Source organism: Panthera onca, chromosome D4 (genome assembly GCF_046562875.1).
Source record: "Panthera onca isolate mPanOnc1 chromosome D4, mPanOnc1 haplotype 2, whole genome shotgun sequence".
In the NCBI taxonomy this organism is placed as follows: domain Eukaryota; kingdom Metazoa; phylum Chordata; class Mammalia; order Carnivora; family Felidae; genus Panthera; species Panthera onca.
The window spans coordinates 20585555-20602458 of NC_138351.1; the positions used below are offsets into that span (position 1 = coordinate 20585555).

The following is a 16904-nucleotide window of genomic DNA, read 5'->3' on the forward strand; positions in this document are numbered from 1 at the left end:
AAGGAAGTTTCCAGAGGAATTTGTATATGTTTAAAGAAACTTACAAGAATCTGGAGGTCAGGATAATGTTAAGCTAAGATTGCCTTTTGCCCTTAACAAAGTGTCAACATCCAGACTGCTGAGTTCCTAGAGCAAGGTCATTCTGCCTGTCTCAAGGACTTGGAAAGTTGTAAGGAAATTTAATTTTTTTCTTTTGCCTTTGTTCCCCTTATGAGAGGTACTCAGAGCAGCCACATGCATAGAAACAGAAAGAACGGTGATTTATGGGGGCTAGGGGAAAGGGGAGTGGGGACTTACTGATTGATGGATACAGAGTTTCAGTTGGGGAAGACGAAAAAGTCTGGAAATGGACAGTGGTGACGGTTGTGCAACACTTAATGTACTAATGCCACTGAGCTGTACCCTTAAAAATGGTTAAAATGGTAACTTTTCTGTTATGTATGTTTTATCACAAATTTTTAAAATGCAGTGAAGTAGGGAGAGGGAATAAACTGAGGTCGTAAAGTAAGCAGGGTGAGTAACTTTTCCCACCTTTTGGGGTCAGAATGAAGAGTGTCATAGGATTTTGACTTTTTGTTTGAGTCCCTTGTCCTGTCCCTCATTTCCTCCAGGAGTAATAACAGAAAAGGATCTTCAGCTCCAACTACAGAAAAGGGCAACAGAAATACTCTTCCCTCATTCCCAACAGGTTTCTTTTCTGTTCAGTTCTCTTCTCCTTCCCCTCTTTTTTTTAAAGTGTGTTTATTTATTCTGAGAGAGAGAGAGAGAGAATGCCTGAGTGGGGGAGAGAGAGAGGAAGAGACAGAGAGAATCCCAAGCAGGCTCTGTCAGCGTGTAGCTTGACTCGGGGGTTTGAACTCATGAGCTGTGAAATCATGACCTGAGCTGAAATCAAGAGTCAGATGCTCAACTGCCTGAGTCACCCAGGCGCCCCTTTTCTCCTTCCCCTCTAAATGGGATGGCCAACCCGACTGGAAATGGCGGCACAATCACATATGTACAGTAAGGGCTCAAGAAATAACACCTGTGAAACTGACATTTGCAAAATACATCTTTCATAAAGAAGCTGCTTTTAACCTCAGTGAGAGCCTACTAAGAGGGGAGGGGCCCTCCTGAAATGCAGGAATCCCCTGGGCTGTCTTTATACATCTGCACTGCAAGATAGGCAAGGGTGACAGAGGGATATTTTGAGATTAAATTACATTTCCCCAGTGGTTTTTTTCTTTTCCCGTTCTCTCATTCAAGCAGGGAGCAGAGTGTATTCCTCGCTGAAGGAGGGAATTATGCGGCAGAATACTGTAAAGCAGTCATTAGAAGGAGAGCTGGTGGCCAGCAAGCTGAATCAGGCCTGGAGGGAATCTAGGCGGGACCCCCTTAACAATATTGACCTGTACAGTGCGTTCTGAAATTTAAATTCGGAGACGTTTAAAAATTGGAAGACATCACATCAACATCTGGGTTTTTGGTTTTTCCTTATAAATGGGAAGACAGCTCCATCAGCTTTGCCCATTTGGCAACAACAGTTGGACCTGAGCTGCAGCTGTCGTGTGGAGAGTGGGGTATTAATTCGGATAACATGAGCCACCGGAACAAAAAGCCCCTCGGATTTCAGTGGCACGACACAAAAGAAGAGATACTTTCTCGATTGTGAATAACAAGCCCGGAGTTGGTGATACAGAGACTGGATGGAGATCCTTCCTTTCTGTGTCTCCACCATCTCCGGGGACCGCAGAGTCTCTGATTTCAGCCTGTGGAGTGGGGAAAAGAAGTGCAGAAACACACCATTTCCCCACCCCGGAAAGGGACATCCTCGGTTCCATTCCACTGATGGGACCCAGGCACGCGATCTGCCTGGATGCAAGGAGAGCTGGGAAATGAGGAGACTGGCTGGGCCGCCACTTCCTGGCGACGACTCTGTTCCAGGGAAGGAAAGCAGGAACGCGTGGTGGGCCCGTGCAACTCCTGCACAAACGGGTGCACGTTCCAACTCACCACAATTTCACCACCACCTTTCTATTCCCAAGTGGCCCAGGATACACTGGAATTTGTGGTGCAGAATTAAGGTATTTGTGCCCAGCGTGTGAGGAAGAAACAGAAAGAAGTGGATTCTCTCTAGAATGAAAAAGAGATTCCCTTGGGCTGGGAGGAAGAGAGACAGAGAGAGAGAGCCAGAGGTCAGCAGCACCTGCCTGGGCAGAGGGTCTGTGTGCCTCAGTTCCCTGTAATATCATCTCAGAAACTGGAAAGCCCTAGAAGGAATGACCTCGTGGCCTGTCTCGGCCGATAGGATGATCGCCACCTCCAGCCCACCCGAATTTCCTGTGTTCCTTGTGGGACATAGACGTGGTTTCATTGACTGAAGCAGCCATATAAACCTGAATAGTGGAGACAACTCAGCCAAATTTGGGGGGATGGAGACCAAATGGCTGGGTGCTCCCCTCTCCATCCCACACCGCAGGGCCGTGTAAATCCCTGTGGTTAGGGACTCCAGGAAGGAGGAAGGCCAGCTCCCCCACTCCTTCAGTGGATTGGCTGCTCAGGGTCTATAGCTAAGTCTTTATATAAAATAGTGGATGCGTGACTATTCTTGCACATCTTAGTTTATGGACTGAGATTCACACCTTTTTACTCAGTTTTTCAATTTCTTAAATGAGGGTGCTGTGGAAGGCAGTGACCTTGTTCATTTGAGCTTTTTCTAGAAATTTTGCCCTCCAACTCACAAATCCAAAGCAGGACCTCCACCCCCAGCCCCATCCCACCCACGTACCACAAAAAACAAACAAAAGCCAAAAAAACCCAGTCATCTTACAAGCCTTTTCAAATGGGGCGGTAGGTCCCCCTGTGGGTGGTGTTACAGGAAGCCCCAGTGTGTATTCCTGGAGCACTAATTTTGCTCAAAGATTTGGTAACATATTTTTTATATTCAAAGAAACAAGGTTAAATTATGGAGTAGAAAGCAGACTTCGCAGTTCAAAAAATAATGAAATTCCAGAATCCAAAGAAATATCTTTCTTGTGGGGAAGGGGGGGCCTCCCTGTTTCAGAGCACCATGCGGGTCTCCACGGGAGTTCTCTTGAGAAGGATGCGTCTGTGGAAAAGTTTGAGCAGCGCTGGCCTGGCGCCCGGCTTGGCTTGGGCTGCAGACTGACTCTGGGCCTCTCCCTAGGCTTGCACTGACTCCCTAGTGGTTTCGCATTGCCGTTAATATCTCCTCACGTTTCTAAACCCACAGCTTGTCAGCACCGGTGCAACCTGAGAGCGAATGCCAGGTCGTACTCGCTCTTTTCACAAAAGGAAATGGAGAATCAGCAACTTGAAAGGACTTGCCTGGGCGGGGGGGGGCATCCAGATTTCCCAGGCCAGTGCTCCTCCTCGAGTGCTTGGCCGCTCCATCCTTTCATTCTGCAGGAACTCCTGGTCCATCTATCCATGCAGGGAATCTCATTCCCCCTCCCCCCGCACTCCCCCTCCCGTCCGTCCACCCTTCACCCTGTAGTTCCATTCTTGAGAGCCCTGCCTCTCCAATGCGGCATCCGGGGCTGGTGGGGGGCGCTTAGAAAAGTTTCGTGAATTAGTAACCGCTGGTTCTGAAGCATGCATCAGAGCCCAGACCAGGGGCGGGTGAAGTGGTTGGATTGGGGAAGGATTTGCTCCACGTCTCCCAGTGCGACCAAGAGAGAGGGGCTGCGGTTGGAGGGGGGAAACGGTCCGGATCCAGGCCGCAGAAGCACGAACCCACGTTGGCAGGGGCAGCCCTTTCCCGCCGCCCACGATCCTAGGGCGGGCACTCTGCCGAGCTGGGCGGCTGGTGCAATCTCCCGCGCGCCTTGCACTGATCAGAAAGAGAGGCGCTGAGGCAGTAGACGAGAGGAGGAGCAACTGCTCCTGGGCCTTGGCTGAGGCGCATGACCAATGGGGATGCGAGCCCCGTAGCGCGAACCAATTAGCGCAGGGCCTGCGACAGCGCGGGCCAATGGGGGCGCCGACTGGGCGCTGGGAGGAGGCAGAAGGTCTGAGCCAGCAGTAGACTTGCGCTGCCCACGCGGTCAGTTCTCTCGTTTTCCCTCGCCTCCTGTGCGGCCGCATCATGAGCGCCCGGAGGCAGGTGGTCAACTTCGGGCCCGGGCCTGCCAAGCTGCCGCGCTCGGTAAGTTCCCACGAGCGCGAGCCGAGAGTGCGGTGCGGGCGGGAGCGCGCGCGGTTCGCAGTGTATCTCCGAGGCGGGGCGCTCGGATCCCCTCTCCCGGCTCGGAGTCTTCCGAGCGTTCTGCAACAGAGTGCATACCCAGTTCAGGATCCCTCGCAAGTGGGCTTCTGGAAGAATGCATCTGGGGGAAAGGAAACTCGGCGACTTGCTTCTACAGCTGCCCCTGGCGCCGACTGCCCTGGGCGCGGCGTGCACGACTCGGCTCGCCCGTGCGGCGCACCTGCAGACTCCGGTGCTGTGCCTTCTCCTGGGCTGGGCCCGGGGCGCGGCGGGAAGGCAAGAGCTCTCATCTCTGCGTTCGCCTTGCCCGGCCGGCATTGAGAGCCAGGCAGTGCCGAGTGGATCTGTGAATGGATACTTTGAATGAATGGTGAATGAGGATCGCGTTAACTGGAGGGGATGGCAAACTGGAGTCCCGCGCATGACCCCTCCTCGTAGGGAGTGTTTGGTTTAGCCGGCAATTGGGAACGTTGCTTTTCAGAAATGTAAATCTGAAAGCCTTCAGTCCACCCTTTCCTTGTTCCCCTAGAGAAGCTGCCCCCCCCCACCCCCCCCCCCGCCACCTTTATTTCAGCTCTGTTCCACGCGTAGGTTTTTTTTTTTGTTGTTTTTTTTTTTTTTAAACTGGCTTGTTTCCTAAAAGCATTCGAGTATTCAAATTCTGTTAGGCTTTGGGCTGCTTGCCCAGTTAGCTTCACTTTGTTTTGGAGGAAATGGGATGATTGAATTCTCCCTGGGGCCACAACCAGACTTTTCAAGTCCTAGTGGAACTGACTCCCTGCCTTCCTAGGCACCATGCCAGCTTCCAGCTCCTCCCCCAACACCCATTCCTCCTTTCCCCATCACCCCTCCCCCACTCCCCAGTTTTGAAGAAGGCAGTTTGTGATTTGCCTTGAATGACAAACTGCTATCGCTGCTGTTATATTTTTATTTTTCTAACCAGAATGACTGATAATATGTTGTTGCAACATGAGGCATAGCCAAATGCTTTACAATTATCTATTGTTGAACAGAGTAGAAATCTCCCCGGGATAGAGCCTCCTCTGTGTTGTACGAACAGAGAATCTTACAATTTTAGAAGGGAAAGGATTTCTTGCATTTCTAGGGGCAGGGCTCGCGGTAGCTGAGAGAACAGGGCTTGTTTTTTCTCACCTATTACAGTCGGTTTTAGGCGAGATTCCTTCCCTGTCAGAGCTGTGCAAACGTTTCTTGTACCTGCCTCACCTTTGTCCCTTCTCTGTTTTGGAATCTTCTATTTGTTCCTTGTGCAATTTCTTTCTTTCTTTTTTTTTTTTAAGTAATCTCTCCCCACCCCCATGGGGCTCGAACTCAGGCCCCCTGAGATCAAGAGTCCCATGCTCTACCCATTGAGCCACCCAGGCACCCCTCCTTGTGCAGTTTCTTTATGCATTTTTTAAAATGGCAGTTGTGATCATCAGTAATGTAATTATTGTTTCCCTGGGAAGATTTTTGCCCTCAGATGCCCTCTCTGGGTGGGGGAGGGGGTGGGCGGAAGGAAGTGGGCAGATGTTGCTTTTTATGAGTTTTGATTTGATTGAATTGTTAGGATTAGAGAAGGTTTTCAAACTTTACTGTTGACTGTGACCACAATGAAAAATATATTTTACAAAATGACAAAATATATGCATATAATTATAATGAAAGCCTTATATTAAGGTCTTATGAAATATTTGGCCTAAATAACTACAACATACATAGTTTTGTATTCTATTCCACTCTAGTCTATTTCATTTAAAAAACTAGTTGTGAGGAGCACCTGGGTGGCTCAGTCCGTTAAGTGTCTGACTCTTGATAGCCGCTTAGGTCATGATCTCACGGTTCGTGGGTTCAAGCCCCGTGTTGGGCTCTGTGCTGACAGCACAGAGTCTGCTTGGGATTCTCTCTCTCCCTTTCTCTTTGGCCTTCCCCCGCTCGCTGTCTCTCTCTCAAAATAAATAAATAAACTTTAAAAAAGTTAGTTGTGACCCACAAAAGCAATTGTACTCTGCAGCTAAAGAAACTCCACTGGAGTAGAGGGGCATGATTTTTGGGGTAGAAGTCTTTTAAAACTCTTTGTAATGATTTGGGTTATAACCTCATTTTAGGGGATACTGTCTGTAAGAGAAATCCAGTCTTTTTTGTTGTTGTTTGTCCAAGATTTTATTTAAATTCAAGTTAGTTAACATTTAGTGTAGTATTGGTTTCAGGAGTAGAATTTAGTCATTCATCATTTACATATAACGCCCAGTGCTCATCGCAAGTGCCCTCCTTAATGCCCCTCACCCATTTAGCCCATCCCCCACGTAGCTCCCTTCCTGCAACCCTCAGTTTGTTCTCCATATTTAAGAGTCTCTTATGGTTTGCCTCCCTCTCTGTTTTTATCTTGTTTTATTTTTATTTCTCTTCTCCGGTGTTCATCTATTTTGTGAGAAATCCAGTCTTAAACAGGAGTTCAAAGATGGATTCACTAAAGTTTATTTGTTCAGCCAGTGCTAATAAGCATCCGGTAGTTTACAGAATAGTGACAAATCCTTTTTTCTAATGCTAGCTTTTATGATTTCTTTCTTTTCTTTTTTGAAAGTAATCTCTATACCCAAAGTGGGGCTTGAACTCACGACCTAAAAATCAAGAGTGTCATGCTCGCTGACCAAGCTGCCGGGTGTCCCAACAATGACAAATTCTTGACATCCCCCCCCCCCCCCCCCACCGCCCTTGCCAAAGGAACCTTTTGTTTAATTCTTTATTGTTAAAATGTTGTTTTTTTCAGGGGCATTAGGGTGGCTCAGTCCTTGAGCATCAGACTCATGATTTCAGCTCAGGCCATCATTTCACGTTGGTGGGATGGAGCCCGGCATCAGACTGCTCTGAATGTGGAGATTGCTTAAGATTCTGTCTCCTGCTGCCCCTCACTCTTGCTTGTGCGCGTGCGCACTCTCTCAAAAAGTTTTTTTTTTTTTTTTTAGACAAATTACACTCCAGTTTAGATTGTTTTATGACCGTCCTGTTTTAGCCTCTGTCTTTCGAGGAAACCTCTGATGCCTCTACAGAGGGCTTATCTCACCTGTTTAATGTATGTTTTCAGGGCATTTTTTCCCTTTCTTTGTACTTCATGACAGTTTGCACATACACAAAGGTAGAGAAGGAATAATGCAGTGAAATCCATGGACCCATCTCTGAGGATTTTGAATTCTGTGGACGTTTTGCCAGTCTTGCTTGTTTCAGTACTCCCTCCTCCAGCACGCTCTTACTCCCCACCGGCTCTGGGATGATTTTAAAGCCAATTCCAGGGGCGCCTGCGTGGTTCAGTCAGTAGAGTGTCTGACTTCAGCTCAGGTCGTGATCTCATGGTTCTTGGTTGGATCTGAGCCCCACGTCGGGCTCTGTGCTGACAACTCAGAGCCTGGAGCCTGCTTTGGATTCTGTGTCTCCCTGTCTCTCTGCCCCTACCCTTTGCTTGTGCTCTGTATCTCTCTCTCTCTCAAAAATAAATAAACATTAAACAAAATTTAATAAAAAAAAATAATAATGCCAATTCCAGGAACGCCTGGGTGGCTCAGTCAGTAGAATGTCTGACTTCGGCTCAGGTCATGATTTCATGGTTCTAGGCTCTGAGCCCCATATCGGGCTCTGTGCTGACAGCTCAGAGCCTGGAGCCTGCTTCGGATTCTGTGTCTCCTTGTCTCTCTGCCCCCACCATTCGCTTGCTCTCTGTATCTCTCTCTCTCTCTCTCAAAAATAATTAAACATTAAAAAAAATTAATAAACAATAAAGCCAATTCCAGATATCATGTCATTTCACACTTTAACATTCACCTCTGATAGGATTTTATCTTCCTTCTTTAAGAAAAATAAATAAAGGATTGGTGTTTTTTTGTTTTTTTTCAGTGTGTAGTTACTTGCATTTTACTTACTTTGGAGGAACAAAACATCAGTGGGGCTCCCCCCAAGCCAGCTGTGTTTTGTAAGGTTTGGTGAGCTGTGCCCCATTTCCTGACTCTTTGGGATTGGTGGTAAATTGGGTCTCCCCTGCCCAGTTGTCCCTGTAAGGTAGAATGTGGTTAAGGGACTGCAGTAATCTTAGTAGAGGGGTCAAAGGGCTGGCCAGTTGCATAGCCCTCAGAGCCTTGGCTGATATTACTCATCTGCACATTGGGGATAGGAATGTCCCCCTCATGGCTCTGTCGGTATGTCATTACCTCCCCTGCCCATTGATCTTTCACAACAGGTGTTTCTTTCTTTTTTGTTTTTTTTAAATGTTCATTTATTTTGAGAGAGAGCACGTGCTCCTAAGCAGGCTTCTCGGAGCCCAACAGGGGACTGGATCTCAGGAACCGGTGAGATTAGGACCTGAGCCCAAATCAAGAGTCCAGCGCTTAACCAACAGCCACCCAGGAGCCCCTTCATTCACAGCAGGCTCTTCCTAATTCCCGCACACCCACCCTGTTCCATTTGAGCACCTTAGACTAAAAAGATGGAAAATTGAGTTATCAGTTTAATTTCAGCCTCACCGACGTTTTTTGTTTTTCCTTGAACCCAGAACTTTATGCATTTTGTTGTGTTTCTGCATTCAGAGTGAGAAATGTGATAGTGGAGGGGATATTTTCTAGCGCGTCCGTTTTTTCCCAAAGGTCTTATCTTGACAGCTGAGGGTTGTCATCAGAAAAATTCTTTATTTGAACTTTATTTTTTGAATCCAGGTGAATTTTTATACCTAAATAAATTCATGCTTTTGGAAAAGCTGGTTTTTTTTTTTTGAGTTTATTTTTATTTATTTTGAGAGAGAGAGTATAGAGAGCAAGTTGGGAGAGGGGCAGAGAGGAAGAGAGAATCCCAAGCAGCCTCCGTGCCATTAGTGTGGAACCCGATGCAGGTCTCGATCTCATGAACCATGAGATCTTGACCTGAGCTGAAAACAAGAGTCTGATGCACAACTGATTGAGCCACCCAGGTGCCCCAGAAAAGCTGTATTTTAACATCAATCGCATCACATAATTTCACACTTAACTTGTGTGTAAATTGCATTAGCAGGGCTCTGTGGGCTGGGTGGGAGGAAGGGGATTGGCCGTGGGCACGACAGAAGCTTCCGGACCTCACAGGCCCTATGGGTGGACTCCCTCTCTTTGATGTCCAGAGGGAGTGCTCTGCACAGAATATCCAAATCATTTTATTTTCTCTTGTTTTTTCCTAGGTATTGTTAGAGATACAAAAGGAATTATTAGACTACAAAGGAATTGGGATTAGTGTTCTTGGTAAGATTTACTTTTTGATTCTGAATATCCAGGTTCCAAAGGAAACTGATTAAAATGCATCAAGCCTCGAATTTTTTCCCCTCGGTCTTCCTTTAGGCCTTTGTAGATCTATTTTTAAGTTTTAGTAATTTTGGTCGCATGATTGATGGAAGCAGTTTTGAAATCAGTACCCATGCTGGTGAGGGGTTCTTGCCTCTCCGCTTACCCTTTCATGGTTGGTTTTTGCTGTTGATAGCATCGGAGATCACATGCCTCACCATGCTCTGAACCTTTATAGTATTGCCTCACATTCATTGTACAGCCTGGGCTATACTTACAAATGAACTCAGTAAATGTTTAAAGGTCTACAAGCCTTTGCTCAAGATCTTGCGCGTTAATAATTTCATTAAGTTTCTCTTACATTATTGAGGAAGAGAACCTTGGAATTTAAAAATTTCCTCTTGAAAATTTAATGTCCTTTTTCTTGTTAGGTAATTCCAAAGGCCACATAGTATTAAGAGATCATAGGGTTAACTGCATGCTTGTTGCTATTAAATTTTGTTCCTGTGGGTTTGGGACGAATACTTGGGTTTCTGTGAAATGAGAGCCGCAGTGCGGAAATTTGTGCTGCTGTTCTCGGGGGTAGCCTTTGTGCATGGGTTCGTGTTTGTGAGAAATCACAGGGACGGAAGGATGAATTAGTAAATGGCTCATTCAATGAGTATGTGACTTGAAAAATCATTCTGCTGTGGCTGTAAGGCTCAAATGTTTGCAATTGGAAAATCAGTTTGGATTTTTCCCCTAAACTAAGTGAGCCTTGGCCCACAATTTGCAAAATCACTGCAATTTCCCGTTATTATTTTATTTGCAAATTGTGCACTTGCTTCTAAAGTTTCTTCTTTTCATTTGGTTTTGAACTGGAACTGCGTTTTCTTGTTTTTCTTTCCTTCCACAGAAATGAGCCATAGGTCATCAGATTTTGCCAAGATTATTAACAACACAGAGAATCTTGTGCGGGAATTGTTGTAAGTTCAAAATTTTAAAGACCAAATTCGTTACTTTTGTTTGATAATCCACATACCTGGGTGTCTGTTATAGTATTTACTCTGCTGTGTGTTAAGAATATTTCATAATTAAAAATAATCTTTTAAAGATTCTCCCAAAGTCACTAAATTAGTACATCATGCTTTTTTGTTTGTTTGCTGTCCTATGTTTGTGTGTTTTTATTTTATGTGGTGTTTCCAAAGATTTGGATTCATTATATCTAAGAAAGATTTTTCAGGCTTAATAGGGATTTAGATAACAAAGAAATGGTCATCTTGGTTAGTTTACTGGCTCTTAAAAATGTGGGTCTCAGACCACCTGTCAGAATCACCTGGCTGCGGGGAGGTATTAAAAAATTTAAGTGCAGGGCCCCTCTCTAGCCCAGCTGAATCCAAATCTCTGTAGAAACTTCATCTTTTGCAAACTTTTTGGGTAATTTTAAGAGTTCTTCACTCCAGGAACTTCTCAGGTGGTCCCTCTTAGCTTATCTGTACCATTCTCCTTACCCAGAGGAAACCTTACTTGTAAATAGATTGCTGTTTAAATGAGAGATATATTATCTATACATATTCACATAAACGTTATGAATATGGTAATCTTGGGTGGGGGGTGGGGAAATCCACATTTTCGTTCTGCTCATAGAACTGGTGCATGTTCATGGTAGAAAGTTTAGGGGAAAACCTGAATATCACAAATTAAACTAGAATTTAAACTACTGGATAGTTAAACTATGGATAGAATTAAACTATCCATAACCCTATCAGTCAGAGGTAATTATTATTAACATTTTAAGGTTCATGTTTGCATTATTTCGTTAACAAGATTGGAATTATATGGACTACTTCCTTTTAAATTGCCTTGATGAAACGCTTCAAGATGGGGCAGGCTTGGGGACACTTTTGTGAGGAGCCCCTAGAAGCCCAGTGCAATGCGAGTGGTCAGAACCAGTAATCGTTCGCGTGACTTCACTCACCGGGTCTGCCTGCTGGGTCCCATGTCCTGTCCACAGCATAATCCTGTGCTTCATGGAACCTTGGCCCCAGAAGATGTGGGCTGTGAGCCTCCTGGGACTGGACTCTCAGTTCAGTTTATGGGCCTGTCCTTTATTCTCCTAACCAAGTGCCTACCTTGTACCCCTGTCTGCTCTGTCTCTATCTGCTGTCCTTCCATCCAGGTGTTGGCCTTCTTATCTGTCTGGCATCTGAATAACATAGACCTGGAACCCTCTCAGCTGCTGAGAACCTCATGTTTAGAACCTCTCAATGAGACCTGGCAGTAGGCACTGGATGATCACAGGCAGACATAGTTCAGGACCAGATATTTGCACAGCACCCATTCCCCAGGACCCTCTCGGGTTGCCCTGCCCTTTGGTTCTTACCTTGGTGCTGGGCCTGTCTGTAGCCATCTGCCTTCCATATACCTGTTTCCAAGCTCTGACCTTACTCAAAGGTTTGGGTCCAGTTTCCATGGCCTAGTCCCTCTGGAGCTGGCCTTCTCTTAGTGCCTAGAGCCATTCCAACCATCATCTTCATTTTCTATGCTGGAGTCCAGAAATTTCCCTGTTAGTATCGTTTTTTTTTTTAATGTTTATTTATTTTTGAGTGAGAGACAGTGTGAGCTGGGCTGAGGAAGGGGCAGAGAGAGAGGGGAAAACACAGAACTCAAAGTGGGCTCCAGGCTCTGCACCATCAACACAGAGCCCAACGCAGGGCTCGAACTCACAAACTTTGAGATCATGCCCTGAGCTGAAGTCGCACGCTTAACCAAATGAGCCACCCAGGCGCCCCCCTGTTAGTCTTGATGTATGTCCGTATGTGATTACATGCTTAGGCCTAAAACGTTATCTACGATTCTTATCACCGTCCGCATGGTTCATAGCATGGACCAGCACATATCTATTTTTAGGACTTCTGGTTGTAAGTGACAGATGCCCAGCTCTTAGCTTAAGTGAAAGAGGGGGTGTGTTACCGTGTGTAACCGTAAAGTGAAGGAGTGATTTAGGTGATGTTCAGGAAGGTCTTTATCTTCATCTTTTGGCTCTGCTTTTTTAGGTGTTGGCTTCACCAGGTGGCCACCAGGGGTTGTAGGATTAGCCGGTTTATCCTTTCCCTCAGTAGAAAGCGTTCCCCTTTTCCTGAAGTTTGAGCAAAGGTCTCAGAACCAAACCCCACTGGCCGGCTCGGGTCATGTGCCCTTCTGCTGGAGCGAGGGTTGGCCTCCCTTGAACCATGTAGTCTGAGAGTGGTAGCAAGATGACCAGCAGGGTGTTACTGACTTCCCTCCAAACATTCCCCATAGGCTTCCACACAGAGTCCGATAATGGTTGTCCAAGGAGGGAATAGATAAGTGACTGGATTGGGGAAGGCAAAGCCGCAGGAGGATTTTACCATATTTCTTGTAGTATATCCACCCAGGGTAAAGTGCTGGTAGAGAGCATCACTCATTCTTGCGCCCTTTGTGTCTCTGTTTACCGTCACATGTGCTTCTGCCCAGAGCCGTTCCAGACAACTACAAGGTGATTTTTGTGCAAGGAGGTGGGTCTGGCCAGTTCAGTGCTGTCCCCTTAAACCTGATTGGCCTGAAAGCAGGAAGGTGTGCCGACTATGTGGTGACAGGATCTTGGTCAGCTAAGGCCGCCGAAGAAGCCAAGAAGTTTGGGACCGTGAATATCGTCCACCCCAAACTTGGGAGTTACACGAGTAAGTGCTGGGATCTGAGTTCAGCAGTGATAATGAAATGCTGACAAATGTTGATGGGTGGGTAGTCCCTCCTTAGATGTCAGGTTACCCCCGCCAAGGGCAACCAGCAGTTTTTAATTCCTTCTGGTCAATAGTTGGTTTGGTACCATTCAGACTGGATGGTTGTACTTGTTAAGATTGTTCACTGGCTGCTACAGAAAGAGTATTCATAGGTTCTCTTACCTGAAAACCTAGAGGCTGATTGGGTTCAGGAATGGCTTGATCAAGGGCCCCAACAAGTGCCTGCAGGTCCTGGTGTCTCCCCTCGTCTCCTCTGTGGTGGCTCCACAGTCGGAAAAGCTGTACTCCCTTTTAGAAGATGCTCCTGACCTTCTGTTCTCCCAAGTTTCAGTGCCTTTGCTCAAGCATTTCCAGTTAGAGTCTGACATCTCCTGTGTTCCATTCCCAATCAGTCATGTGACTGCAAGTGGAATTGGCCACACTGGAGCTACGTGGGCTGAGCTGGGGAGGCTGGGGCCCCAAGAAGAAACTCAGTGGACATAGGATAGATGGATGCTGGCTAATGAGAAAAAACTCGACAAATACCCACCACACCATTCTTGAAGATGAGTTACCCCCAATAACTGTCAAAGGGGTGGGATTCATAATCTTTTTAGGTTGTTGATGGGGATTATAATGCAAGATGGATAGGGTGGTTTCACTTGGGAGGGCTTTGGGATGAGCCTTTCGCTGCTAGGGGAAGTGTATCAGTCCCATCTACACAAGGAAGGCAGAATGAAAGTCCAGAGTCTCCACCTTTTCTTCTGTGGTAGAAATTCCAGATCCAAGCACTTGGAAGCTGAGCCCCGATGCCTCCTATGTATATTACTGCGCCAACGAGACTGTGCACGGAGTGGAGTTTGACTTTATCCCAGACGTCGAGGGAGCAGTGCTGGTTTGTGACATGTCCTCAAACTTCCTATCCAAGCCAGTGGATGTTTCCAAGGTAGAGTGTAAAAGAGCCTGGCGGGGGCACCCCAGTGTCTCGGATTCCATGAGAGCATTTTAACATACGTACCAGGACACGGAAAGGCCCAGAGCGTCTTGGGCCAGCAGAGACCTCGAAGCCAGGGCAGCTCACAGCGATGGGCCGACAGTTGCTTATTTCCTGTGGGTTGTCAGAATGCTTACATCTTGATGTTACCCCGTGTTAATGATTGCTTCACAGGGTCACACTGGAGTCCTTGGGGAGTTTATCTGCCTTCGAGGGTCCCTCTTAGAAGTGTTTGGGCCAACACAGTGGGAGTAGCTTGCTGTTTTCCAGGGAAAATGCAGATTATCCAAGCTCAGGGGATGTGTGAAGGAGCTGCACCTGGCCGTGAGCCCATCTCAACTCCCAGAGCATCAACAGGGCATATAGCCTTTCCTAGTGGCACACCAGGGTGGATGGGGGAGCACAGCACTCAGCTGAATGCAACTAGGGGGTGCAAAAAGTAAAGCATTTACTTTTTTTTTTTAATGTTTATTTATTTTTGAGAGAAAGAGGGAGACAGACAGAGTGCTAACCAGGGAGGCGCAGAGAGAGAGATACATACAGAATCCAAAGCAGGCTCACTAGGCTCTGAACTGTCAATACAGAGCTCAGCGCGGATCTTGAACTCAAAAACCGCGAGATCACGACCTGAGCCAAAGTCAGATGCTCAATTGACTGAGCCACCTAGGCGCCCTGAATTTCCTTTTTTTTTTTTTTTTTTAATGCTTATTTTATTTTTGAGAGGGAGAGAGACAGAACGTGAACGGGAGAGGGCAGAGAGAGAGAGACAGAGACACAGAATCGGAAGCAGGCTCCAGGCTTTGAGCTGTTAGCACAGAGCCCAATGGGGGCTCGAACCCACGAACCATGAAATCATGACCTGAGCCAAAGTTGGAAGCTCAGCCGACTGAGCCACCCGGGCGCCCCCTTTAAAGCATTTAAAAACAAACTCACTAAATGGTAGCCTGCCTTTAAAAAAAAAAAATTACGGTAAAATATACATAACTTAAAATTTACCACCTTAACTATTTCTGAGTGTATAGTTCAGGGGCATTAAGTACATTCACACTGTTGTGCAAACAGCATCACCATCTGTCTCTAGAACTTTTTATCTTCCCAAGCTGGAATTCTGCTCAGTCGTCCCCCAGGCCCTGGTAGCCACCACCCTCTGTGAATTGGACTCTTCCGGGTCCCTCATAGAAGGGGATTCAGGCAATATTTGTCATTTTGTGTCAAGTTCATTTCACTTAAAATGTCCTCGGGGGTCATGCACGCGCATGGGGTGCACCTTCGTTCCTTTTTAAGGCTGAATAATCTTCCGTTGTGCGGTTATACCACATTCTGTGAATAATCCACTTTTGATGACCAGTTGCCGCGCATTGGCAATTCTAAACAGTGTCACCTATAAAGTACTCCCTATCAGGCCCGGCTGTCTTCCCTCCTTATCCTTGGGATGCCGTTTGATATTTATAAAGCATTCAAAGCGTTCATGGGAGGATGTGGGAGAGGGTTCTGAATCTTACATGACAAAATTTTCTGAAGTTCCTTTAAACATCTGTTGCCTAAACTTTCTTCTCTTTCAGGCAGCTTGTCTATTATTTCTCAACATCTTCCGATTGTCCTTTTATACAAACACGAATGCATTCAAAACTGTGTTTCTTTTGGTTACCAAGAACAGTTAGCCCCATTTTTTTATACTTTTTAAAAAAAGGTTTATTTATTTATTTATTTGAGAGAGACAGAGGCAGTGTGAGTGGGGAAGGAAAGGGAGAGACTCCCAAGCGAGAGCCTGACGGGGAGGTTGAACTTATGGGACTGTGAGATCATGCCCTGAGCTGAAACCAAGAGTTGGGACACTCAACCGACTGAGCCACCCAGGCCCATTTTAAATATTGGTTTGGGTGTAGAAAGGACGTATATACAGTGATAGGAATATGTATAAGGTCTTTGTAGTGATTGGTTCGGGCTGGCCCCTTGCTGGTGAGTGGGACCAGGGACATGTGTAACCTGCAGGCCTCTGAACTCTCCCAGGCAGAGATGCCTTTAGAGAATAGAATGCACTTTGAGCAAGATTAGGATAGAATCACTTCCTCATACTTTAGAAAGACATTGGGAAATTTGAATACAGTTATGAAAAATGACCAAGTGTATCTAAAACACCATGCCTTCTCTTTTTCAGTTTGGTGTCATTTTTGCGGGTGCCCAGAAGAACGTAGGCTCTGCCGGGGTCACGGTGGTGATCGTCCGTGATGACCTGCTGGGGTTCGCCCTCAGGGAGTGCCCGTCAGTCCTGGACTACAAAGTGCAGGCTGGAAACGGCTCCCTGTACAACACACCTCCGTGCTTCAGGTTAGCTCTGGGGCATGGCTCGGGGGCCTCGGGGACTGATGGAGGAGGTCTCACTCTTTCCCATCAAAGCGGAGGGAGGTAGCTTTCTGAAGTAAGTAGAGCACGTTTTCATTAGCCAGTGACCTAATGGCTCAGACATCCTATCAGGATTCTTTGCCCAGCTCACCTCTCTCTGTTATCCCCTGTGCACTGTTAGATCAGTTTTCCTTGCCCTTTTTAGGTCTTGATAGCCTTAGGAGTTTACCATTAACCCAAAAGCTCTCTGCAAATGAGTGGCAGGTGTGCATCTCAAACATGAAGCTTTGGAAGCTTCCATGAAACTTTGGAAAAGGACTTTCAAAGGCCAGACCTCCCCGGCTTTCTTT

General features: G+C 46.5%; 1 protein-coding gene across 1 annotated transcript in view; it reads left to right on the forward strand.

The window, feature by feature from the left end:
* The first annotated feature begins 4012 nt into the window (after positions 1–4012).
* Positions 4013–16904, forward strand: part of PSAT1 (phosphoserine aminotransferase 1) — a 32979-nt gene continuing 20087 nt past the window's right edge. The window contains exons 1-6 of the mRNA XM_060610010.3: positions 4013–4147; positions 9396–9456; positions 10391–10460; positions 12973–13178; positions 13991–14163; positions 16370–16539. Of these exons, the coding sequence (XP_060465993.1) occupies positions 4088–4147; positions 9396–9456; positions 10391–10460; positions 12973–13178; positions 13991–14163; positions 16370–16539 (740 nt within the window). The 5' untranslated portion in view covers positions 4013–4087. The remainder of the gene's footprint in view (positions 4148–9395; positions 9457–10390; positions 10461–12972; positions 13179–13990; positions 14164–16369; positions 16540–16904) is intronic.